The 26366-nt window shown below is 44.2% G+C and overlaps 1 protein-coding gene across 3 annotated transcripts in view; it reads left to right on the forward strand.

Annotated features, from left to right (window-relative positions):
- The first annotated feature begins 97 nt into the window (after positions 1-97).
- Positions 98-26366, forward strand: part of Atp7b (ATPase copper transporting beta) — a 67474-nt gene continuing 41205 nt past the window's right edge. Inside the window, exons 1-2 of one of the 3 annotated variants that reach the window (XM_063232681.1) lie at positions 98-428; positions 675-784. In XM_063232681.1, the coding sequence (XP_063088751.1) occupies positions 734-784 (51 nt within the window). In that variant the 5' untranslated portion in view covers positions 98-428; positions 675-733. Of the gene's footprint in view, positions 429-674; positions 785-17926; positions 18845-26366 lie in introns of those variants that run through there. The other 2 variants (XM_063232680.1, XM_013141137.3) reach the window with 2 other exon arrangements.

Genomic DNA, 26366 nt, shown 5'->3' on the forward strand with positions numbered 1-26366 from the left:
TCTCCGTGCTCACGGCCCCGCCTAGGTGGGCGGTACCGTAGTGGGCTCAGTGGGAAGGGGTGGGGTCTATAATGGACAGTTGCGGCTCCCGCCCTCGGCCCCTCCCCCACTGGAAGACATGCCCGGGCGCCCCCGCCCCTACCCCCGAGCCCGCCGCCCTGTGGAAATCAAATGGGAGGCCCCTGCGGGGTGCTGATCGATCTTCTGGGGTCAGAGTCCATTCCCGCAGCGGTCACATCCCGCTGCGTCCCGGATCCCGGCGCGGAGTCCCAAAGCGGGCTGCGCGGATCAGACTGGACGCCGCGCCACGCCGACTCGTCCGCCCGCCGGTGGGGGAGCCCCGGGATCCGCGTCCGCCGCTGCCCCGTCCTCCCTCCCCGGCAAGTGACGGAGATCCCAGCGCCGCGTCCCGAGCGCTTCGGCCCGAGGTAGCGGAGACCGCGAGGGCGGTGTGGGCTGGCCTGACTGGGGGTCCGGGCCCGCGCGCCCCTCGCGCCCGCATGGCCCCCGGGACTGGGGTGCGGCGCCGCACAACCTTGAACCCACAGGGCTTGCCTGGTCCTGAACCAAAAGATCTGTTCCAGACCGCCCTCGGGCAGGAGTCCGATGCCTACACCACCGTACACCTTCCAGGATTTTAACATCGCGCTTTTCTGCTCCACGCCTCGCACCAGGTGACCTTTGGGCTCCGAGCCGGTCGGAGAGAGAAACAGCAGATTGGCGTCCCCGAGGGATGATGCCTGAGCAGAAGCAGGTTACAGCCAGGAAGGAGGCCGGTCGCAAAGTGAGTTTTCTTCCCGCGCGGAGGGCGCACAGGCTTTGGGTCTTCCTCCCTGACTCGGTCCGGGGCTGAGCAAAGCGCGGCCCCAGGGGTGGGGTGGTGGTTCCGGGCGATGCTTTGTAGGAAGGGCGTGCTGGTCACAGGTGTGCAAGAACAGCTGGGGACTCAGCCTTGCTGTTCATCTTCAGGCGCCTGAAGGACTAAGTGATCGTGGAGTCCTGTGTAAGAGCCTTAATTCTTCAAAACTAATTCCCCGAGGAAGTTTCAGGCTGGTGCCTGCTCTTTATGGTCTGAATCCAAGTCCTGCAGTTTTAAAAATAACTATTGACTGCACTTTTATTATATGTAATATATTAATGTGGTCACTTAATGCAAAATGTACAAAAATTTTTAGCACGGAAAGCAGAATTTCCAGTCCCCTTCTTAGTGTATGTGTGTCTTTGTTTGGCAAGTACTTATTGAAAACTTATGTTTTAGACAAGGTATTAAAGAGTTGATAAAGTGCTTAACATGGTATGTTTACATAGAGAGAAATCTTTAGGGTTTTTTTTTTTTTTTTTTTTTTTTTTTGGTACCATGGATCGAACTTTTGACCTCGCGCTTCAGGCAGGTGATTATGCCACTGAGCTAAATCCCTGGCCCATGTGTGTCCTTTTAAAATGTTTTGTTTTACATAAAAATCGTGCAGTTTTGAAAAAACTGAAAGTTAATATATTTGTGAGATTGTTTCACTACCTGCTTACTCTGTTTAATCTCTGCTGAGGATTTATGTCCCAGAGTGTGTCCCTGTACTGTGGACATTCTGATTGGTGCTGCTGCTGTTTTTTTTTTTCTCTTTCTCAGAAATGGGCATCACCTTCTCTCTCTCTCTCTCTTGTTTTTTTGAGATAGGTTCTCGATCGGTAGTCCAGGCTGGCCTTGAACTCAGTCAGGCTATCCTCAAACTGGAGGCAGTCCCCCTCCCTCAGCTTCCCACGTGCTGAGATTACAGGCATGTACCACCATGCCTAGCTGGACATGATCTTTTCCCTTGATTTTTAGTGTCAACACTAGAGTATTTCTTTAGGATAGGCACCTAAGCCTGGATAACTGAAGAGTTGCTGACTCTTTTCCATACATCTCTGAAATTAATTAAGTCAATGATAGAAGTACTGTTAAGTGCCCTTTGGTAGCAGTGTCTGGTTTCTAGTGGTGTGGGAATGACAGATAAAAAGATTAATGGATAGGCAGAGAGGCTGTTTGGTAGGTGATTCTTAATGGTGTAAGGGCTGCATTTGATCTGGGGTGTGGGGAAGAGTGGCTGGTGCAGAGGAGGGAACACTTCTAACCCCGATAAAAGCCCAGCTGGAGAGAAAAATTCTTATCCTTCCAGATCAGGCCCACAATCTGACACCTCTCAGAAACCTTCTGTAACTGCCCTGGCTCACACTGACCTCATCCTCTTCTGAATTCACTGATAACAGCCATAGCCATTGTTGTAGAGCTTTCTATGTGCCAGGCTCTGTATTCAGAACTTTGTATCCCTCTGTGGGCACTCTTTGCCCCAGCTCTTTGGACTGAACCTGGGGTCTGTAGCTCAGGTGCTGTACCACTGAGCTTCTGAAGCCCCTTGATGTGGGGTGTTTTTGTTTGTTTGGTTGTTTGTGCTAGTGAATGAACCCTGGACTTGAACATACTAAGAACATACTCTGTCACTGGGCTTCACCCCCAGCCCTGATGTAGTATTATTATTCTGTGTCACCATTTGTACAACAAGTATTTTCTGAATACTTTGACAGGAATCTTAGACACTAGGGATCCAGCTAAGTCTGTGACTGCCCTCATGGAGTAGGAAATACAGCGGGGAAAAGGGTAAACAAATTAGTGGTTTTTCAGGTACTGGTAAGTACTGTGAAGAAAATAAGCAGGTTGGGGGCAGGAGGGGAAAAAAGGTGGTATTTTAAGTGCATGGTCATAGAATGCTTCTAGGGGAGGTGGGATTAGAGAGAGTAAAGACCTGACTGATTCAGCTTCCTGGGAAGTTTTCTGGGTTGGGATACCACTAAGTATCTAAGTCCTAAGGTAGAAGTGTGATAATCTGAAGTATACATTTGATCTTTGTCCTATGCTTCTGATGCACAGGACAAAGCCTTGGAATTTTGTGAGTCATGGAGTATTATTTTGTGGTTCTTAATGCGCTCTGTTTAACACACCTGAGTTCTTGTAGTGAGGTGGCCCTTGATGGACCTCTAGATAGCTGTAGAATGGGGATGTTGCTCAGTCAGAGGCCCTGGGCATTCATTCCTCAGTGCTGCAAAAACCAAACCACTCTGCCCATTCTGGTAATAGTATGTAAAGTGCTTTCTTTAGTTCTGTTTGCCACGCTAGCAAAGTATTCACAGTAAAGTTGTGGACAGGCCCTGGGCATTAAGTTATTCAGATGTTTACGTGCCCCAGATTTGGTGCCAGAAAGAGGGGGAGTCCTGTGGGACTGAGCCCTCACCCAGTGGCTTACCTACTCTCTGGTAACTCCAGGTGGTGTTGGAACTGAATTGGATTACAGAGTTGCCAGTCATTGTCTGGGAGGTTGGAGAATTGTTAATGTGAAGAAACGCCCCAACTATTTGGTGATGGAATGTCTGATTAGGAATAACATTAGTGTTTGAGGAACTATAAGAAAGTCAAAGTAGCTGGTGCAGAGACAGAGAGAAGCGGGAAATGGTAGACAAGAGGTCAGAATTCATCATCCTTTTACAGATAGGGAAAGTGAGGCAGAAGTCAATTAACTTAGAGACAGATCTGTGGCTGAGTCCTGGCCAGGCTGCTCTGTCTTCCTTAGGAAGATATTACCTTCCAAACTTCCTTGGCACTTGATCATGCCACCTGGTATTATTATTATGTAAAATAGGAAATACAGCGTATCTTATTAAAAGTAGGGACCAAGTTTATACTATTTAAAAAGTACTTTCTGTAGTATGAAAAGGAGCCCCACAGTAGTTGTTGAATGAATGGATGAATTATGTGTGATCTCCACAGTGTTTTCTCTTGGAGGCTTCTCTTTGGGGCATTTGCGACCAGGTAACCTGGTCCTTCAATATTCAGTCCACAACGTGGGACACCTTTTGCTTGTCTGGTACTGCTGGGTTGGGGGAATGCAAAGATGAAGAGAGGTTGGCTCCTGTGTGTCATAGGTGCTGAGGCAGGCATCTGCATAGTTCATAACCCACAGAGGAGCATGATCTGTTTCTGGGAGCGAGCGCACACGGGAACTGAAAGAGGAAGCAGAAGAGCATTATAGCACAGAGCGCAGGGTACTGTGGGCAGCGTGTGGGCAGCGTGTGTGACAGTCCAGAGGACTGGGAATGGGAAGAAGCTCTTTGGGGCTTGGCAGGCCTGGAGAGTGATTGTGGAAGGTCCAGTTCATCAGGTCAGCAGTTTGAACTTTACCCCCACAGACTGGGGGAAGAGTCTGAGGCCCCCTGGGGGGAGGCTGAACCCAGAAAGGGGAGAGTGGGAATTGAAAGGGAAACTTTACACAGAAGCGAGGAAAATCAGGGAGTAAATAGCTGGAGGTCCCTTCTGACTTACTCTGATGGACTGTGGCGTTGCCTTAGGGAGAAGAGGGCTGAGTGACCCTAACTCAGGGTGCAGTGCTAAGTAGCCTGGGAAGCTAAGAGAGTGGGAAAGCTGAATTTTAAATGTGTTTTGCATTTTTCTCTAAATCAAAGGATGGCCATAGGCCAGTGACTTGATCCCTGGCCACTGATACCGCAGCAAGTATCAAGGAAGTATCTAGTTCAGGTGACTTTAGTATCATTTTTATCTATAGGAGAAAACTGCAGTGAGGGCCAAGTGAAATTCCCTTTTTTCTCTTCTAGTTAAATTCTGAAATGTGTGTTGCTTTTTGTTTGTCATTTGTCATGCTTGGCTCAAACACAGAGCCTAGCACATGCTAGGCAAATGCTCTAGCACTGAAGTATGCTTTCTGGTATCAAGTGTGTTTTGGTTTGTTTTATTTATTTATTTTTAGGCTAAGTTAAAGGTGAAAATATGAGCAGGGCAAAGATTGGGGAGATAGAGAGCCAGCAGAGAGTGACCTTTTGTGGGGTGAGTAGGGTTGAGGATGAAATCTAGGACCTTGAGCATGCTAGCTGAATGCTGTACGACTGAGGTAGTTTCCAGGCTTGCAATTATGATTTAACTGTACCTTTCCTTCTCCTCTTCTTATTTTTGTTTTTCTTTTGTTTTTTGTGCCATGGATGTAACCCTTTGCTTTTCCACTCAGCTATACCTCTGGCCAAATACAACCAGGAATTGCAAAATGTGTCCTTCGAGAACATAGCAGGCTCGCCATGCCGGGAATCCAGACAGTCACGTAGTTGGGGCTGCTAGCGGCTTCCTGTCTTAGTTGTGCCTGCCAGTACCTTTTACTTGTCCTTTGTCAACTTGGGTGACTCTCAAGTGACCACCCTTGCGGGAGGCCAGGGCTTGGGCTCTGCCTCCCTGATTCTTTGACCCCTCGGGTTATGCTTTTCCTTATCTTTCTGCCTGACTTCACCACCCGGTCACCACCTGGTCTCCACCCCGCTCTCCACATTTTATTTAGACCTGCAAGCTGCTGTTATCTCCCCTCTGGAATCAGATGGTAGGCCTGCTGTTTCTTCATGGTCTTGCCCTCTACCAGTACTCTTGTGTCCTTTCTGCTGTCTAAGCTTTCATTGGCTATTTCCTTTCTTCCCCTTCATTTCCCTCCACCTTTTTTAAATCTGTGAAACCCTTCACTTTACTTTTGTTCTAAAATTCTCTCATTTGCTATTGTACATTTTTCCTTCCTCCTTTTTCCTTAGACTTGAGAGCTCCTCAACCTTTTAGTCACCATGGACTAGTTTCTAGGAAGATAATTTTCCCTGGACTTGTGTGAGGGGCTTAGTTGAAATACACAAAATTATACTTCTCAAAACTAGCATCACTGCATCAGCTCAACCTCAGATCATCAGACATCACATTCTCATAAGGAACACGCAACCTAGATCCCTGTGCAGTTCCCAGTGGGGTTTACACTCTTGTGAGAAGCTGAGGACCCTGTTGGTCTGACAGGAGGCGGAGATCAGATATTAATGAGAGGGATGGAGGAATGTCTGTGAGGACAGATGGAGATTTTCTGGTCACCACTGCTCACCTCCTGCTGTGGGGTCCAGTTCCTAGCAGGCCACAGACTTGTACTAGTTCGTGGAGGCAAGGGTAGTGTTGTGGATGGAACCCAATCCCAGGACGGTTGGGAATCCCTGTTCTAGAAAGAGTAGTCTGCACTTCCTTGTTTCCCCTGCATTCATTATAAGACATTTCCTTCATTGTTTTATCAGTGTATTGGATATAAAAGAAACACACATGTTTGTAGGCATCCATATATAATTACAGAATATGATGGTACAGGAAATGCTTCTGTACCCCACCTGATGGAGAAACAAGAGTGTTGTCAATGCTGTGACATCCGCCCCATACTTTTTAAAATAAGAATTTTGGAATATATGTCTTTGGCATTCACAGAAACTAAAAAAGTTTTAGGATGTCAGTGAAGGCAAAGCCAAAAAATACAAAAGACATACTTTTTCCTCATCTTTTTGTATTTCCCAATTTGTATTTCCTGCACTAGAAGTACCTATTGTAGAGGTAACTAACATTTCCACTTTGGTGTTCGTTGTAACCTGTTTTTGTGTCTGTACACATGTGCTGGAGGTTGAGCTCAGGGTCTTATGCGTGCTAAGCACACACATTATCACTGAGCTATACCCCCAGGCTTTGTGATCCAGCTCTTAAACTTCTTATAGTTTTGTGACATATATAAATGCCTGAATGATATATTTAATTTTGCTTGAGTCTTAGCTTTTTAAAACTATATGTGTGTTAAGGGGTTTTTGTTGTTGTTGTTCTTTGTTTTTGTGTGTGTGTGTGTGTGTGTGTTTGTGTGTGTGTGTGTATGTGTGTTGTACAGTAAGTTCCCAACTTGCAAACAAGTTCTAGGGGAATTTTCATAAATCAGATTTGTTCCTAAGTCTGACAAATTAAGTCTTACACACCTTTGACACAAATATGCAATGGGAAGCATAAAGAAAACCCAAATGTGAACTTTGTTCATTGAAGGTTTGCAACTTGAATGTTTGTGAGTCGAGGACTTACTGCACTAGGAATTGAACCTACAGCCTGCCCACTGAGTTGTAGCCCCTGACCTTTTTGAATTTTTATTTTTGGGTCTTCTTAAATCACCCAACCTGGGCTTGAACTTGTGATCCTCCTGCCTCAATCTCTTAGAGTACTAGGAGTACAGGGGTGTTCCACTGTGCCCCGCTTATTGTGTGTTTAGCCTTAACGGTCATATTTTTTCACTAGATGTTACATTTCTAAGACTTGCTGTGAGGTCGTTATGAGTACATAGCACAGTTTATCCTGATCCTTCGAAGATCCTGAGTGGTTTGTGAGTTTTCACAATTACAAGCAGGTCTGCTGTGGGCATTCTGATGTCTCCTTCTGCACCCAGGCAGTGGGTGTGTCTTCACTGACATCCTAAAACTTTTTTAGTTTCTGTGAATGCCAAAGACATATATTCCAAAATTCTTATTTTAATGTCCTTTGTTTGAATGTTTTTGTCCCCTCAAATTAATGTTGGAATTTTTTTCCCAATACAACAGTTAAAAGGTACGGATGGCCTTTTGAAGGTGATTGACATATGAAAGTCGAACCTGTAGGAAGGGACGTGGTGCCCCTGCACAAGGGCTCGATAGAGAGATTTGCCCCTTGTTGCCCTGGCGGTGCCTTCTGCTAGTGAGGATGCTGTCAGCGAGGACAAAGCAGCAAGAACATTATTCTGGGTAGTTCTTTTAGAGATGGTTCACCAATTAAATGTATTCTAAGTCCTTACCACCTTGAACAAGGAATCGAATGAGACAAGCCGAAAATGTTTATCTGAAAAGTGAGGAATGAAGGGGTAGGGAGCCACTAGCTCTGCAGTGCAAACTTGGGCTAAACAAGAGAGGAAGAGCAAAAAAGGACAAAAATAAAAGCACATCCTGGGTCCACAAGCTTCAGAGTGAGTTTCTGTGAAAGGGTCATGATAGTGGGCTCCTCATGGCACTTGTGTCCTTAGATGGAGTCCTCATCTCATGAAACTCGCGAGAAGTTCCACTAACAGAGTCCTGGGAATTATTTGATGCTGTCTGGGGAATTATTTGATGCTGTCTGGGGATCTTTGGGCTGTAATTGACAGGCCCTGCTTGTTTTGTCAGCCAGCTTTGCCACCAGCTACTTCCTGTCTGATTTCTCCCAGAGAGACATAAATCCCCATAACTCTTTGCAGGGTGCAGAAGGAGTAGAGGGCTCTGTCTTCTACCCTTCTTAAAGCTGGATGGAGTTCTAGACCCTGCCTGCTGGAGATTATGTGTTCTCCAGCTACCTTGAGATGCTTTGGCTCACTTACTGGGTTGAAGAAAGAAAAATCTGTCAGAAAACAGCGAAAAAAGTAACTATTGAGCTCCATGTGTGACAGGAGCAAGAAACTTTACCACTAGCCCAAATGTGGGGAGCAGGTCAGATTTCCATGCTTCTTGTAGAGAGGAATGGATTTTGAGAGATGTGTCTGATGAATTAGCAAGATCTTATTTACTTATCTCTAGCAGCACTAGAGCCTTGTTTTTCAAAGAGAAATTGCAAGTCTTTCAGAGGCTCTCACAAGAGTAGCCTTCTCCTTTTGGGTGATCTTGTTCTTCAGGCAGTTCAGGTGAGTCAAATTATGTCTGCCATCTTTACTACAATGGGTGTGTCAAAGATCACTGAAAAAGGGGTTGGGGATTTAGCTCAGCGGCATAAGCACCTGCCTTGCAAGCAGGCGGTCATGAGTTTGATCCCCAGTACTAATAAAAAAAAAAAAGAAAGATCACTAAAAAAGACCCCTTCCAGTTTGGCTTTAACTGGTCAGCAGGTGTTCCATTTCTCCAAGCTTTTACAAACACTTGTTCCATGGGGCGGACACTGGGGGTGGTCCCCTGGGTTGGGAGCACATAGAACTCTGTTTCCATATTTTGGGATAATCTGTTGTATTTGACCCAAATTGAAGAGATATCCCAAGAGTCTCTTAGTCTCTGGGTCTGCTGTCCTATCAGAGGATAGAAATGGCCTGTGTAACATTTCAACCCTCCTATGTACCATTGGTTGCAGTCAGAGCCAGCACTCATATCTCTTGACAAAGTTTTGCCAGAGCTCACTTTGGGGTCTGGTTGGCCCTTTCTACCCTTCTAGAAGATTGAGGCCACCAAATGGAATGGAGGCGGTATTTCCTAAAGCTTTTACCACTCCCTGAGTTGTTTGGGGGGAGGCGATGGTATGAAAGAAGGTCTATTGTCACTCTGGGAAGTGACACTCTGTCACTCTGGAGAGTCCAGTGTCACTCTGGGGAGATTCCAAAGCTGGGGATGATTTCTTTAAGAAGCACCTTGATTCCCTTGGTAGCCTTTTCTGAATGGGTAGGAAAGACATTCATCCATTCTGTAAAGATGTCAATTAGGACTAGCATCTGTTGGTCCACCACCAATACGTCGTGGCACATGGATGAAGTCTAAGTGTCAGTCTTCTCCAGGGTACGGCTCACTCCTCTGTATAGGTTTTAATAAAGGATTGTAGTCTGTGCCAAATATCTGGGGCTGATTGACAGATCAAACAATGTCCCACTACTGTTTTTTCCCCCCTGAAAAATGGATCTATATTAGTATATTTGAGAAAGGCATCTTTCAGTTGGTTATAAAAGACAACTGAATTTTCCTCTGCACCCTGGGTGACCTCTTTGCTTTATTATGATTAAGACTTTTTAATGTACCTTTTTGTCCCCGTAGTAAGAGCAGTTAGCAGAGGGGATGGACAAGATTTGTTGGGCTGGGGGTTGTAAGGAGGAGGTGGAAGAGACCTTTTGGTGTTATCAGGCAGGTCAAAGAGACCCATGTCCTGGTGAAGGACAGATGGGGTCTCAGAACCAGTGTCATCTAGGATATCTTTCCTTTGTTTTGGGTCTACGCTAAGTACCAGAGTTCTTGAGCATTCCCTTTGATAAAGAGCCACAGAAGCCTGGATGTCAGGCACTTCATTCCATGTTTTATATTCCAAGAAATGCTGTAACTGGAAAATAGGTTATAGCTTAAAGTTCCATTCCTTACCCATCCTTTGCCATCTCTCAGTTTATACTGAACCGAGACTGGATCACACTAATAGATATGCTGTTTCTATTTTAAATTGTCAGGATCATGGGCCGGAGGTTTAGCTCAGTGGCATAAGCACCTGCCTTGCAAGCAGTTTGATCCTGGTACGGAAAAAAAAAAAAAATTGTCAGGATCAAACCTGTCGCACTCATCAAGGATACAGCCTCATGGTGAGGTCAGTGAAATCTGTGGTGACAAAACCCAGGAGATTCCCTGTCGGCTTGTCTTGGGACCTACAGAAAGAAGGAGACAGCTAGGCCTGGACTCCTTAAGTGATGTCCCATGTCCACATGGGAGGAGACCCAAAGTCCACAAGTTGCCTCTTGTGAGACTTTTACACAAGGGTGGACAGATGTCTCTTGTCTACACCTGGAAGTGATACCAGTGTAAGACCACAGAAGCACAGAAGAAAGCTCCCTGAGGGCTTTGTCTTCTTACTGAGACCTTCAGGGACAAGGGGGCTGAGCCACTTATTGGCCCTACTCCTTTAAGTCCCATGAGATAATGGCCCAGCTCTCCTCAGCAAAGCTCTTTTAGCCATCTAGTTGAGTGACTCTTAGGCCACACAGAAGAAACATCTCTTACATTTATTTCAATGGAAAAAGGACCAAGAAAGGGATGGCTGTTTTTATATACTCTTAGTCACTTTAATTAGCTTTTAAATGTTGCTAAAGGCTGTTCTGCTAAGGCCTCAGGCATAGTTCTTAACTTATCTGCATTTAAACAGTAAGCACAAAAGCCAGAGGCAGTGGCCTTAGGCAGGCTCCCAGACCTGAGAACAGCTTGCTAAGCGTACCAGTGGGTAGTGACTATGGCTAAGGCACCAGCACACACCTCCTGGGTATCTGAGCTTTACTCTAAACCTGGCTGTTGGTCAAAAATGTTATCAGGTGTTTTCTTTTAGAAATGGCTTGCCAATTAAATGTATTCCAGGTCCATCTTTCCTGGAACAGAGAATCAAATGAGACAAGTCAAAAATGGTGCCAAAAATTTATTTGAAAGGTGAGGAGTGAAGGGGTAAGGAGCAACTGGCTCTGTAGAGCAAACATGGGCCGAACAAGAGAGGAAAAGAAAAAGAGCAAAAATAAAAGTCACCTTGCTTTGGGAGACAGGCTGGGCTATGGTGAAGACTCAGGACAATGGTTTCTTCGTGATGTCCTGTCCCTTTTGTGCCGTCTGGACTTTATAGGAATCTTCAAGAAATTCTACCACAGGTTCCTGAGAGGCGGCGATCCTGGGATCCACTGTGCCTCTCTTTGCTGGCCAGCCTGAGCAATGCCCATCTCCTATCTCACCATCTTTAAGCGAAGAGCAGCCCTTGCTGGTGTTTGACCAGCCCTTGCTGGTGCCTTGATCTTGGACTCCCACCTTTCTGAATTTCGAGAAATAAAATTCTGTTTATAAATTACCTAGTTTGTTATTTTCTTTTCTTTTCTTTTTTTTTTTTTTTTTGTCTTTTTCCTTTTTATCGGTACCGGGGATCGAACTTATGACTGCCTGCTTGCAAGGCAGGCGCTTATGCCGCTGAGCTAAATCCCCAGCCACCCTAGTTTGTTATTTTCTAATAGCAGCACAAATGGATATGGGTACTGAAAAGTGGGGTGTTACTATAACATGGAACTGAAATTGTAACCTGGGGCGAGGCTAGGAGAGTTGGAGGTGGATGGAAAAACCCTTTGCTTTGAATAAACTGTTCAAGTTGAGTTGGGTGATAGTTCAGAAGAAGAGAGCTATAGACAGTCTGAATCTTCTTAGAGGTTTCTTAAGTAGTCATGATCAGAACTTCGGTGGAATTATAAACAATAAAGGCCATTGTGGTGAGGTCTTAGACAGCAGTGAGCAGTATCATATTGAAACTGGAGGAAAGACCATTCTAGCAAAGTATCAGAGAACTTGGGCTAATTGTGTCCTGATGCCACGTGGAAGACATGCAAAAGTCTAAAATACTCAATGGAGCAAATCCTTAAGCGAAGTATACAGGTTGCTGGGTGGCTTCTTTTGATTGCTCCCAGTAAAATGCAGAAGAGAATGAATAAGGACAAATTATAATCAAAAGGGAGTAAGAGCTTAAAGACAGGGACAGGGTCGTCCCACACTCTAGCCAGGCATAGCTGGTCTATGGGATGTGCCCAGTAAATTCACGGGGACCCATCGCCAGCCAGTGTGCCCAGGAGTGCCTTCGCCCTCCGCCCTTACCATCACAGCGCTGGCTCTCAGCTGCCGAGGCTAACCCCCGGCAGCTATCCAGAGCTGTTTAACAGCTCCCCTGGTCTCTGCCTGTCTGGATCTGTGGTGGCTTCAGATTAGCAACAGCCCACAGTGTTCTCTCGCTCCTTCTCCTCCTCCCTCTCTCTCTGTCTCCATTTGTTCTGCCCACACTACCTGGGATTCCTGAGTAGATTTACAGGATCTTCTGGGCCCGTGCTACCCTGATCAAGACAACTAAAGGGAACCTCAGTTTGAACAAAGCCTGTGCTGCAGCATAGCAGTGTCAGTACTCCAGAGCAAATACTCCTGGACTAAACCAAAAAGTATGAGGGATGCTGCATATATAGGATAGCAGTAGGCCTGTGATTGGTCCAGGTTTGTGTCTGTTGATTCAAGCCTACTGATTGATTCAAATTCAGTTTTGCCACTTTGTTCAACTTCAGGTCAGCAGTAGTCAGGGTAGGCATCTCCTGGAGCAAGTATGGGCATCCAGGCCAGCTGCTGTCCATCAGAGCACTCACCTTTGTGGCTCTCAGTGGAAACAGAAGGGTCTGGCTGTTTCTAATCTCTCACTCCGACATTACGAGCCAGGGCAAAGGCAGTGAGGCCTTCATATTCTCAATTACTGTGCTCAAGCTCAGACCTTTGTCCTTCTAGAAGGGGCTGGGTGGAAGAAGGGAAAGGGAGCCCCCACTTCTCAGCTTCATTTGACCCGAACTTATGTATCAGCATCAGAAGCAACAAGATGAAGAATGCTGTTGAGCTTCCCTTCCCTGGAGGAAAGCCCCTCACATGGGTCCTGAGGGTGGACCTGACAAGCCCTGTGCTGTAGCTACATCAGAGTGGGGTGAGTGGTTCCCCCTCCGTGAGCTGGGAGTGGGAAGCAGCAGGGTTTTGGTTCAAATACTACAGATACACTGTTCTGGCCTTTTGTAGAAATCTGACCTTTTTGTATGTTTTTAAATTTTCGCCAGTCCACAGAACTCCTCATGCTGCATCCCCCTGCATTTTTGATATTTGTATCAGTTAGAATTGTACTGTTTGATGGTAGTATAACAATCGCAAAACAGCAATGGCTCTTAGTAAAGTTTTGTGTCCCAATTTGTGTGTCAGGTTCATAGTCATGGGTGATCAGGAGCCCAGACTTTTTCTCTCTCCTCTAGTAAGCATGAAAGATAAATATAGGCACACAAACACATTGAAGAGTTTTAATAGTCAGCAATTCATAAATCCAGCAGGTCAGGGCTTCACTGAGGGACAGGAAGGAAGGGAGAGGACAACTTTTATAAAGCATTCAAGGAAACAAAACAAAAAAATATTTGATTGATCAAAGTGGAAAGTCCTCTATTTAAAAATTACTTGGTGTTACTGACTGATAAAGTTCATAGTTAGAATTAATTTGGTGGTTTCTGGTTACATTTTATTCTATTTTCTGCACAGTACTGGGGATTGAGCCCAGAGCCTTTGTTTATATAGAGCTACATTCCCAGCCAACTTTAATTTTTAATTTTGAGACAGGGTCTTACTAGATCTTAAGTTCCCCAGGCTGGGCTTGAACATGTAATTTCCTGTCTCAGCCTCCCAGAAGGGTGTTGGTTTTACAGGCATGTGCTACCAAGTTGGTGGTGTCTGATGGACTATGCTTACACTTTGTTTTGTTGTTTACGTTGAATTTGCTTATATAATAACCAAAGGTGCTGGAGCTGTCTCATCCTAGGACCCTCCCAATTATTATTATTATTTTTTTTAACAAGCTAGGTAAGATGTGGCTTCACCCTCTGAAACCTCGTGGTTTGGGCTCCACCTATCTAATTCATACTGCATGCAGCCTAAACAAGGAGGGATTCTTTTAGAGCATTTGCTCAGGAGCTCTGTCTTCTCCTAGTATTTCATTGACTAGAACTTTGAGCTAGTTTTCAACATTTTAAAATCGGAGGATTTTTATTGTATTTTTAAAAATTTTTATTGATTTATTTACTGTGTGTCGTCCTCTCTTGGTCTCTGGTGACACTTCATCTTCTGACAAGCTGACTAAAGTCAGGAATCACAGCCTTTCTTAGGTGTGGCATTTAAATTCAGCTTGTGCTTGAGCAACTGGCTGAGGCCTTTTCTCAAAATAAAAAATGTGCTGGGTGAGGACCCGGTGAGAAGACCCTGGGTTCAGTCCCCAGGAGCACACACAAACACAAAGTGTCAAGTTCATAGGAAAGTGCATGTAATGAGCTGAAATTGAAACATGTCTCTTTTTTGGTGCCTTCTGGTTGTTTTCTAATTTATGGTACGTGTGCCTCTGCGTGTGTGTGTGTGTGTGTGTGTGTGTGTGTGTGTGTTTTCATATGCACGAGTATTTACTTTTTGTTTTGTTTTTGCTGTGTTGGGAATTGAACTCAGAGCCTCATGGGTGCTAGGCCAGGTGGTCTATAGAGTGCCCAGCCCTACGGTAATGTTTTTTCACTGTAGGCTGTTCAGACGAATGCAGTTTTATTTGAAAGCACTCCCTCCAATGAGCTTGTCAAGGTGGTGTATTTTTATACCTACCGCACAGGCTGTTTCAGTCTTGAAAATCCCCGGGCTCCTTCCACAGTGGGATGAGGACCGAGGGGCGCTTCAGCCTGAAGCTGAGGCTCACCCTGGAGTTTCATCATATTTCCAGTACTTTAATGCTGCCCTCTACTGTTCTTCTCTCCTAATGGCAGAATGAGTCTGGTGCTCCTCTCATGGTGATCTCTTGTTCAAATGCGTAAATATTTGATTCAGGGTCAGAGTGATCTGGTATGAAGGCGGGCTGGTGGCCCCTTACTGTCAGCGGATGTGCTGTCTGTACCGCTCATGTCCTCTGCGTGGGCCCCTTCCAAGCCCTGCTTCCAGCATGCAGGCCAGAGTCAGGCTCCAGCATCCTGTCTGGTCCCAGTGTCCTGGACTTCTCTTCTTGCTTTGGGAGGGCCACTCTGGCCCGCTGGAGGGCTTTTCTGAGAAGCCCTGCCTGCTGTGAGCCTCTAGCTGGGCTGGGCAGGTAATCTTTCTGAGTGCTGAAATGTTTTAACCAGGTGTCCCTCCCCCAAACAGGGCCCTTTGTCCTGGAGGTTTGCGGAAACTTGAGCTGCCCATCTGCCTTTGGGCCCAGGCTTCTCAGGTTGCAAAAGATGGTTTAGGACACCAAAAGGATTTTTATTTTTGTGTAGAAAAGACTCACAAAGACCTGGGAAGTACATAATAGGTAAATAAGATGAATTTTGTTTTAGAAAATGCTGGCAAAGTTTTCCCATATGAGAAGCAAAAAAATTTAGTGCAACAGAGACACCTGAAGACCTGTTGTAACAGGAATGTGTAAGAGAACAATGGAGTTTCCATTTTATTGTCATAAAGCAAACAATTTGATTTGTATATATGGTTCAATTCATGTTTAAATATGTAAATACAGTTAAACATTCTTTAAATATGCTTAGCATCCAACATTTGCCACTGTGGTGTTAGATCTGTAGGCAGCTAAGAAACAAGATTCTTATGTTCCAGAATCTTACACTGTTTCTTGGAGTTGAACACCCCTAAGCAGCAGTAATAAAAATGATCTGAATGAAGTCAGAGTCAGAGTGGACAGAGAACACTTGTCCTCCAGTAGTGATAGACCAGAGTGCCTGCAGCACAGATAGTGTTAATACACTGCTGTTGGAATTCAGATGAGGGAGAGAGCCCTGACCTTCTGGTAGTTGGAGATAAGTCCACAGAGAGGCGAGGCTTAAAGGATAAAGAGGATTAGGTGGCTGTTGGGTGGGGGAACAGTGGGGTTAGATACAAGGGGAAGGTGCCAGAAAGGAGTTTGGACTGCATCCTTTAGCCTGGGAAAGCAGGCCATGCAGTTGCTGTTTTGCAGATCCTTTCGATTCCTGGGAACAGGAACACCTACTATTCTCACCTCCTGATCTGCCTTCTTCCCCCCATTCCTCCTCATCTTGGTTCATAGCCACTGTGGGCACCGAGCAGGTTATCATCCTGAGATCCTGTTTGTGTTGCCTGTCAAGATCACTGGGCCTGGAGATCCTCCCCATTTGTTTAATCTCTCCGTTTATTTTCCCTGCCTCTTGTAAGCTCTGTAAACACCACCATCCTCTGAGTCTTTATTTTTTGTTCCTGCCAGAACTGTGTTTCCAAATCACATATACTATAATCCTGCAATCCTCAGTTTAAAAACTGCTGATGGAGGTGGGGGTAAGTCTCAGAGTGCTTCCCGAGCACGCACAGGCTCTGAGTTCAATCACTGGTGCCCCGTGAAAAAAGAAACTCCTGGTGATTCTCCACCATCCTGTCCTTCCTAAGCTGGACCTAACTCATTTTTTCTGGCTGTGTTCTGGATCTAGAAGACATTTGGACAGTAAAGTATTTACATTTTCAGTAGTTTGTGGAATGACTATGATAGCCTATTCAAAAGCATTTAGACATGTGATCTCAACATACTTTCTTTATTGGCCACTGTTCCCGAAAAATCTGGTCCCAGTGTATGAGAATCAACCTCCAGACCAAAGGGAAACAGACAGTGCACTTTATTGGAAGCTTGTAGAAGGGTGGTCCTGAGTGGAAGAAAAACCAGTGGATCCTGGTGATTTGGGTCAGAAGGAGTGGGCTTAAAAACTAGAATAAAAGTGCCTTCATCCAGGTCACAATGTACCTTTGTCAGGCACATTACTGGTGCTAAGGTTTGGGTCGTAAAGCTCTATATACCACTCTAATAGCTTTGTTTGTTTATAGTTTGCTGGGAAACTGCAGGTAAAACTGACTAGTTTCTTGGAGGCAATCACAGCAGTTATAGCTGAAGCACAAGATAAAAATCAAATCCAGGCGTGTATTGGAGCAGTTGGCTGCCCTGCACTTGTTTGAGAAATGACGGTGAACAAACCGTCAGACTCTCATGGGATGAACTCACAGGGCAAAAAGAACAATGAAATTTCACAGGCATTTGGTAAATGATTGAGTGGGGGGCCACCTGCCCTCAAAGAGAATTTATTTATTTATTTGGATTGGATTTATTTTATTGCATGTTTGCAGTCCATGATGGTGGTATTCATCTTAGGGAGTAGGTACATGTACTTCATATGTTGGAATGTAATCACATGTTGCAGACATGAACTAACAGAATAATGATGAAAATGGGGCAAAGAGATCTGGAAAAGAACAGATTTCATTTTGTTTTGTTTTTCGTTGCCTGGTGCATGCTATGCATGCATTCTACCACTGAGTTTCACTTCAGCCCAAGAACAGATCTGAGTCTGGAGATGTTGGGGACAGTGATAGGAAGAGGAGGATCTCAGTGGGTAATCTAAAAGGAGGAAAAATCCTTCGTGACCTTGAGCATTGAACAGAAGGGTTTTGTGTGCTAAATGCCCACATTTGGTGCCTGTCCAGAAAGCCGCAGGCGTCACACATTCAGCTCTGGGGAGTAATGCAGGGGTGTTGTGATTATGTTACCCCCGGCTCAGTTGGGTCTGCAGCGTGGACATTCCACACACACTTGCTGCAGTGGGGGTTGCCAGGATTAGTTACTGGCCGAGCCGTTCCTCTGTTACTGAAGGATGAGGGTCCCTCTTTCAGAGGGTGGGGTGGGAAACAAGGTAGCACTGCCCGACAGTACAGGTGACTGCCCGGATTACCACTCTCTCTTGTGTCTCCTGCTAATCCTCATGTGGAGCAGCAGGTAGCCCGAGAAGCCTGAATTGTGGATTAGTTCCAGTGCCAAATATAAAAGACCAGTGAGCCTTGCTAGCCAGGAAGTATATGCAGTCGGTTCTTACTTGTTCGGTCCAAGGGAAAACAAAGCGGCAGGAAATATGGGATTTTTAGATACCTTTTGGGAAATGCAGCCCTTGTTGCCCAGGAAATCCTTCTCTTCCAAAACATTCCGCACCCTGCTAGTGCTGGAGCTATGGAACAGGCTGCTGAAGTTATTCCAAGAAAACACTTGCAGTTTGGAAAAGAAAGGAAGTGACTCTTTTTTGCCTGTATGCCAGGTTTCCTGATGCACAGGTAGCCAGAAGGAAGCCTCCCATATCTTTGGGTGATGATTAGGTGCTGTGTTTACAGACACACCCGGCCAGGTGTGCAGGCAGTGCTGGGTGCAGGCGAGTAGTGGCCGTGCGCAGAGATATCCGCAGTGTCGCACAACAGCACAGTGAGTAAGAGGCTGACGGTTGGTGGGATGGGTATAGATAGGCAAAGGCTAACAGGCACGCAGTAGTCTCCAGCCTCCCAGGTTCCTGAAGCTGGCTGCCAGACTGAAGACAGAGTCTCCTCTTGGCTCAGTTGCAGCTAATTAGGGGATACTTTGAAAGCATTTCCTTCTAGTATGACCAGCAAGTCCAGTGAAGTTGAACTGCTTTAGTGGGAAGCGAAGGTGACCATGGCAGTGGCATTGGAGAAAGCCAAGGATGAAGTGCCCCAGGACCCTGAGCAGTCCTTCCTGGCAACTCTGAGTGACCCACAGGTGACCCTGCTGTCCGTCCACAAGCAGTGGTCCTTCAGGAGGAGCCCTGGAGCCAGGGCCCTGTCCAGCCCAGTGTCTTCAGAGGAACGCTCCTGCTTGCCTCCCTCAGGGGGAGAATTTCCACTAACAGCTTTGAATGGAGCCTTGGAAACAAGTTCCCATCAGGTCAGTGCAACTATGGACTGGATGGGACCCAGCGCCCACCCTGAGGTTTCTGTGCCTGTCCTGTGTGAGGGGTTGGGCAGAGGTCTGGGGAGGGAGGGAGAGCGGGAGAGAAGCCCAGGCAGGACTCAGGGGCATTCACTCTATGGTGGGTGAATTTTGAGTCTTGTTGCTCATATTTTCAGGTGGTTTTGTAAGTGTATGTACAGCACAAGTTTTCCAAAATGAAAGTCAGATAAAAGTGGGTTGTAACTCCCTTTTTAAAAACTTTATCTTAACTTTTGCAGTGCTAGAACCAAACCCTGGAGCGTGCTAGGCAAGCACTCTATCAAGGACCTATACTCCCAGCCCCTTCTCTTTTATTTTTAAAAGTGTGTACATTTAGGGAGTGGCTGAAACTGGAAACTGATCACACTCGAGGGGCAAACAAGCTGTACCAGCCCAGAGAACACCAAGCCTCAAGGCAATCCAAGCAATGGATTGCCAGGTAAAGAGGTGTCACGAGAATTTATCTTGCTGAATGTATAAATAAAAGTCCTGACAGTGGTCAAGCAGTGCCTTTCCTCTCATCAGGAAGAGAGTTCTGTCTGACCTTAGCTTTTGTTTCTTTTCTTTATTTTTCTATCCTCTAGCCGTCCCTCTCCACCAACATCTAGAGCTATAGTTGGATGCTGCATGTACCTTATTTTGTTAATCTTTATAATTCACTTAAATAAATATTTTGAAAAGTTTGCTGCAAAGTGAGATAACTTTTCTTAAGCAAATACATTAAGTTTTGCTAACCCACAGATCACTTGTGTTCAGAAGCAGGGCAGTGAAACATTTTGTAAAAATGGTTCCTTTTAATAACAATAATTTTTGCTATTAAAAATAGGATTGATTGTGTGGGGTCTTTGAGTAGTCGATTAAAAAAAATTTTGAAAGCATTCTATCAGTTGGATGCAAAAATAAGTTTTTGTAAGTACTTTATCTCCTTTAAGACTTTTTCTAGGCTTTAAAGTTCCCCAAACCAGAGGAAATTCTGTGGAAAAAAAACTGTGAAATATGTTATACAAGAGATTTCCATGTTGAAGGTGCTTGGTACGTAGATGTGAACCCAGAAACTTTGTATTTAAAGGTTCTTTATTTTGCTGTTAGATCTTTACCCAGGATACCATTACGCCCTAATGTGTTTAACACAGTGAAATGATTTTGTGGCTCAGTGGTAGAGAGCCTTAGCATGAAGGAGGTCTTGGGTTCCATCAGTACCTTCCCCCTGTTCTGCTATGGTGATTTTGTGGAAAATTCCAAGAGTCTCCTTCAAAGTTTCCTCCCAGGCAAATACAACAGCAGCAGGAAGTGTGCCATCACCCAGTCGCTGCCAGGTTGGGTAACTTTTATGCAGTCTGGATAAGTGGATTTGCGGGGATGTGAGGTTGATAGAGACAATACCACAAACTCTGCTTAGTGAATTTTATGCTTTGCTTTCCAAGCAGTTGTGTGATTTTCATTTTCATTCAAGTTGTATTTAATCATATAGCTAGACTAACATTTTAAATTGTTTAGAATCTTACTTGACAAAACATTTTATTTAGCTTTGCATATGTTGTTCACTTACATGATCTAGGGCCAATATTTATATTTTTAGCCAAAGTATTTAAGGTAGTAAAAAAGCAAGCATTTTCTGGGAAAAAAATGCCTGAGAATGTTTCTTCAAAATGTCCATGCGGATGAGAGAGCCGGCCCGCAGGACTGGGACCGCTCTCTCTGTGTGCTGCAGACCCGAAATGGAACTTCTGCCAAAGCCAAGCACTCAGTGGAATTCCCAGCTCCCAGGGCATTGGGTGTTGTCTGAAGGCCTGAGTAGGACTGGGTTAGTCTGGTAATCTGCAATGAACACAGTTGCAACTTTGTTTTTTCTTTTTTGTGCTGGGGCCCTGATTATAAAAGTAATACTTAGTCATTATAAAAAATGGATTTGTAATAGCACATGGAATATGCATAAAAGTAAAAAAGAACAAATGAGAGCAATCAGTTCCTTCTTATGTGAGTAGGTATATGTGTTTGTGTGTGTGTGTGTGTGTGTGTGTGTGTGTGTGTGTGTATTATATATATGTTTCTTTTTACAGATATGGGATCAGATTACACAGGCTACGATGTACACTTTGCCTCTTGTTTTTCTTCTTTTTCTTTCAAGTGTTAGGAATTGAATTGTTTTTGGACAGGAAGGGAAGTTCTCTGTACTCTTGGGACAAGTCTGTGATAGCTGCCAACCACTCTCTGCACCCCACTCCCCAGTGAAAATGAAAGCGGAATAAAGGAAGGGCAAGAGAACCAAACCAGCAAGTAACTAATCCCTGCTCTTCACCTTTTCTCAACTAGCTAGCTTAGGAAAGCCCCCAGCCTCAGCCAGCTCAGAGCTGTGTGCCTGTTTCTAAGACAGGGTCTTGCTAAGTCACTAAGTCACCCAGGCTGGATTCAGCCTTGTGATCCTTTTACCTCAACATTCCTGAGTACTGGGACACAAGACTTGCTTATAATTTGCATTTTTAAAATAATGCTTTGTGGACAGTATTCTATGTGTGTTATAGACACATTTACGTTATCATTTTAAATTGTCAAATTTTAAAATTTAGAATTACTTTTAGAATTTAAATGACCCTCAGATAGGGGAAATTTGTAATAGCTGGTTGATTATAAAAGCCAAAGTAAAAGTCAATTACAGTCAAGTGCTTGTTTACTGTTAATAAGGGTATTGACCCAAAGACTTAAAAATCAAAGCTAGGACTCGGAGAACTCATTTAGCACTTGATATGTGATAGGAACCTTGTTTGTGGCCCTTGTCACTTAATTTAATCATTTTAATAGCATAGGGGGTGTCCCTAATCCCCCTGTAGCAGATGAGAAAGCTGATAAAGAACCTGAAAGGTTTGACCCCAGGCCTGACTGATAACAATTCCTCTTCCACTGGGACACCGAAGTATGGTTTTATATCCTGGGGGAGACAGAGGTTTAGGAATACCTGAGTATTTGAGAGCTACTAAGTTATGGTGAGTGAAAAGTAAGCTTTCAGGAGATTTTTTGTTTGCAGGAATAGCTTCTATGAATAACACATTTAAAATTGCTATTTATGATTAATGGAGTTGTGTGTTTAAATTTTACATTTCTTATCCAACACTGTATAGAGTATATTCTGTATAGTTAGGGGGTAAAATCATGACTTTAAACAAGCTTAAGAGTCTTTAGTTTTTCTGTGTTTTGATAGGCAAAGGGGGAAAAATGCCTTTTCAAAAAGATTGGAACAGGGCAAGGCAAATTATCTGCAGAATATTAGAAGGTCTCTGCTGCTCTGAGCAGGGCCAAGCCTGGTGACTTTCACCAGAGAGGAGTTTCCTGTCTACTGTCTGGCCTTTCTTAGCCCTCTTCCACCGTTGGGAGGAGGGTGTGGAGGATACTACAGACTTGTTTGTAGGATGCAGAGATTCCTTTTTCTGCACAAAAGCAATAAATTGTCTCAGCCTCCTGGCTCGTCACTCTGTGGACCTCTTTGGATAAGCTTGGCTCCTGGGTTTTCGGTTCTAGTTTTAATTTGTTTTGGAGTATTAGGAACTGAACTCGTGGTGCTCTGACACTGAGCTACAACCTGTCTAGGCTGCTGAGTTTATTTGTTGTCTCTGTATCTTGTGTCTGGCAGAGTTAGGATCAAGCTATGAGTGAGTAAATACACTGCAGCCAGGTTTATATTGCAGCAGGGAGCTTTGAACTGATTATGACTGTAGGTTGTTAAGTTGTAGACTTAACATTTTAATGAGTTAATTTTTTGTGGTGCTAGGGATCAATTCCACAGCCATTTTAATGAGTTAACATAATATTTTTTGTGGTGCTAGGGATCAATCCTGCAGGCTTGGGTATGCTAGGCATACCATGCATTCCACCGCTGAGCTATATCCCCAGCTATTAGCATGTTTAGAAAGCAGGATACAGAATTCTGTCTTGGTGGTTGGGTGGGGTTTCATATATAACTATATATATATATATATATATATATATATATATATATTAACCTAGATGAAATTAAGATGACCCAAGTGGCACACGTGTATGCCTTTAAAATAAAGGAGTGTGGAGGGGGACATAATACTTTCCCTTGCTGTGGTTTTGAGAAGGAAGCAATCAAGAGAATTGTCATTTGTTACAGAATTACCCACCAAGTGCACTGTTTGCCCCCTGGAGACTGGGTAAGGCATACAGCAGGCCTTGTAATTTTTTTTGAATGAAAACCTGAGTTTCTGAAATAGAAAGAATGTAAATAGTAAGAGTGGAAGCTCTTTTTGACCTTTGTGGAGTATGTGATAGGGCAGGGATCTGTGATTGGAGAAAACAGTAGGGGTCTGGGAGGCTCCATGGAGTTCTGAATACCAGGTGCAGGTGAGGCAATGTTTGTCCTCCTAGTCACTCATTACCAAACCACACGTTAATTCTGTACTGTTAACTGCTCAAGTCCTCCAAGCTCAGGCATACCTGCAGGGTGGGCATTATTATTATTCTCATCTTATACCTCAGGAAGCTAAGGCTTGGATTTGCTCATACGGCTAGAATTCATACACAGGATATCAGACATGTCCTTGGGAAATTCATAATGGACAGGAAGGACAGACACTATATAGCTATGTGTGGAAAATGTTCTTTAGAATACAAAGTAGCGGGCAAATTGGTCAATTCATCATCTTTATCATAATTAAATTGTTGCTGAGATTAGTATGGCTGTATAAAAACATTCCCTTCCTTGCCTTAGACAAGCTGAAAACCCACACTTAGTTTCTGCTTATAAAAGTTACACTTGAGTGCTCACTTTGGTAGCACATTTACTGAAAGTAACGTTGGGTGAGGCGTGGTGGCACACACCTCTAATCCCAGCGTTCAGGAGCTAAGACAGGTAGGTCACCCCGAGTTCAAGGCCGGCCTAAACTCCATAGCAAGGCCTTGTCTCAAAAAAAGAAAAAAGAAAAAAGTAACAGTTGTTATTTTAATTTTTCAAAATTAGAACATATAACAGATATTTTAAAAATCAGTATTTTATAAGTCTTGTAAAGAGAACCTCAATTTTATGTGTTAATACATAAGTGTATATACACCTGTATCTTCGTATGCATGGATTCTTCTTCAGTGGAGAATTTAGAGACTGACACCCATCCCATCACTGGGGTGGCTTGTATAAGAACCAGTCTATCTTCCTTCCTTCCTTCCTTCGTTTCACATGCATGTGTTTTGGTTACTTTACTTTTATGGATGGGACAAAATATGACACCCAAAATTAAGGAAGGAAGAGTTTATTTAGCTCACAGTTTGTGGAGGTTTCAGTCCATAACCAGCTGGCTCCAGGGCAGGATGGCAACACTTCAAGGCTGCAGAAGACAGCAAAAGCAGCAAGAGCAAAAGTGGGAGAACAAGCCTTTCTCTTCCCTTCTACTGTAAGCAGGCTGCACCCCACCTGGAGTGGAGGTAGCACTCATCACCTCTGTGACCTCCTTTTGCACAGGCTGAGGATGTTTATAAAGTAAGGACCCCGGCTCCCTGCTGAGTCTTTCAGTTAAACTTCTAGACTCAAGTTGACACAATGTATCCATCATTACAGTATAATTTATGTTGAGCCATTCACTCCCAGTTCTCGGTGGGATTCTGTCTTCAGTCAAGTGGTTTTCTTTGCCCTCTCTCCTCCCAAATCTGGGACGTGTAGAGAATTCTTAGATAAGGCTGAGCAAGAGTGTGCCTCACACACAAGGTATCCAGAATGTCCTGTGTAGTCCAGGAACCGTTGGTCCTGCTTCCTGTGCCCTGCCTTCTTGGGTAAGTGTGGTTTTCTCAAGCATAGTTGTAGTTTGTGTATTAAGGAAAGCAGAACAAGTGCTGATCTCCTGCTGTCATTTTGCTGAGGTGACAGATGTAAGGGGTGAAGTCAGGGAGCAGGTTTAGACAGCTCCACTTGCCAGCCTGGTAGCCCTGTTTACAGCTGGCAGGAAGGATATGCCTGTTTCTTCCATGTTAAGTTTTCTGCATTGCAGTCTTTTCCTATAGTTAGCATGAATAAAAAGTTTTTTTGTTTTTTTAATACAGAACCTGCTAGACTTTTGAGCTGGATTAAAATCCCAGTTGTGTAATTTAAGTTGGTCTGTAGCCTTGAATAAACATTGGGAACTATTTCAGTGGTTTTTCCTCTGCTCTCCTGCTACAGCAGTCAGCGCAAAAGACCTCTGTGACCTGAGAAGGTATGGAGACTTCCAGAAAACTAGGGTTGCTCCCTCATGCACTCTGGCATGATACACTGTCTCCTCCGTGCCCGCAGCTGGTGGTCTGCTCCACCATAGGTGGAAAGCCCTGGCATTCAGCGAATTCCATGTGACTTTGTATCAAGAAAGGTGGTTAAAAAAAAATCATCATATTTGGCCCCTCTGTGGCCTCTTGTGTTTCCAGTCTGTTCTAATCCTGATGTCTGTCTTATTAATAGTTTATTAAAAATTCAAAGTCTAGCAAAAGTTCTTCTCCAGCCTCATGTTAGGCCTGCAGAAAGAGTCCCAAATATTCTCAGGGAGCATAGAATCTAGTGAAATGTGGCATGGGATGGACCTCTGCCAGGCTTTCCCTGGGCACACTGTCCAATCCGATGGTTGTCTGATAAGTCCTTCATTCAGATGTGTTTGTTTTATGTAAAACTCAGGAGGTTTTTATTCCTCTCCAAAAATCGTCTTAATTGAAGAATTGAATTAAAAGCATAGATACAACATGTGTTTACACTTAAAAACTATTCAGACACTAAACAAGGTATTGTTCCTTACCAACAGACACTCAGCTGTTTCATAAAGAAGTATGACTTGCAAAGCTTTGTCTTCCTTAACTCCCTGTCATTAGAAACCTTCTCATCTAAAAAGAGGGGCCTCTTCAATATTGTTTGTTGTAGATAAATAACTTCTACATATCCTTTTGGTAAGAACATAGAATCAACATTCCAAAGATTGAAAATTAACATCGTGTTTTGGTTTTTGGTAAGTTATGGCTAGAGCAGGACATGCTAAATTCAGCAGACTAAATGGTTGAGGGTTATGTGTTAGTGTAAGAAGACAGTTTCTACTTACTAAGATAGTATGTGAAAGTGAATGTGATGTGCTTATATATATTCTTAGTTGTTCTTTCATCCTTCGTTCCTTTTTGGTTAAATCAGTATTTTGTTAACATCAACTATAGTTGAGTTGCTGTTCTGGATCTCCTTTGGGCTGTTGGAAACATGTATTTTGATTTTAAAGTTATTTTTTAGAATGATATAAAGCAGGTGCATTGTACACCAAGTTGTACCATACAAATGATTTTGTTTATCCTTGTGTGTCAGCCACCTGACCCCTTCAGTTTCCCATTGCTACCCAAATGTACTACTGGCTTCTTAACACATTGTCTGAGAGGTGATGTGTTTGTAGTTTAGTATCTCATTTCATACAGACACTTGCCCCAATGGACTCCTTTTGATGACCTCCCCAACAAGCTGCACCTTGTTATG

This window comes from Cavia porcellus, unplaced genomic scaffold, assembly GCF_034190915.1.
Source record: "Cavia porcellus strain 051 isolate PalLab524CR breed Dunkin Hartley unplaced genomic scaffold, mCavPor4.1 scaffold_21, whole genome shotgun sequence".
In the NCBI taxonomy this organism is placed as follows: Eukaryota; Metazoa; Chordata; class Mammalia; order Rodentia; family Caviidae; genus Cavia; species Cavia porcellus.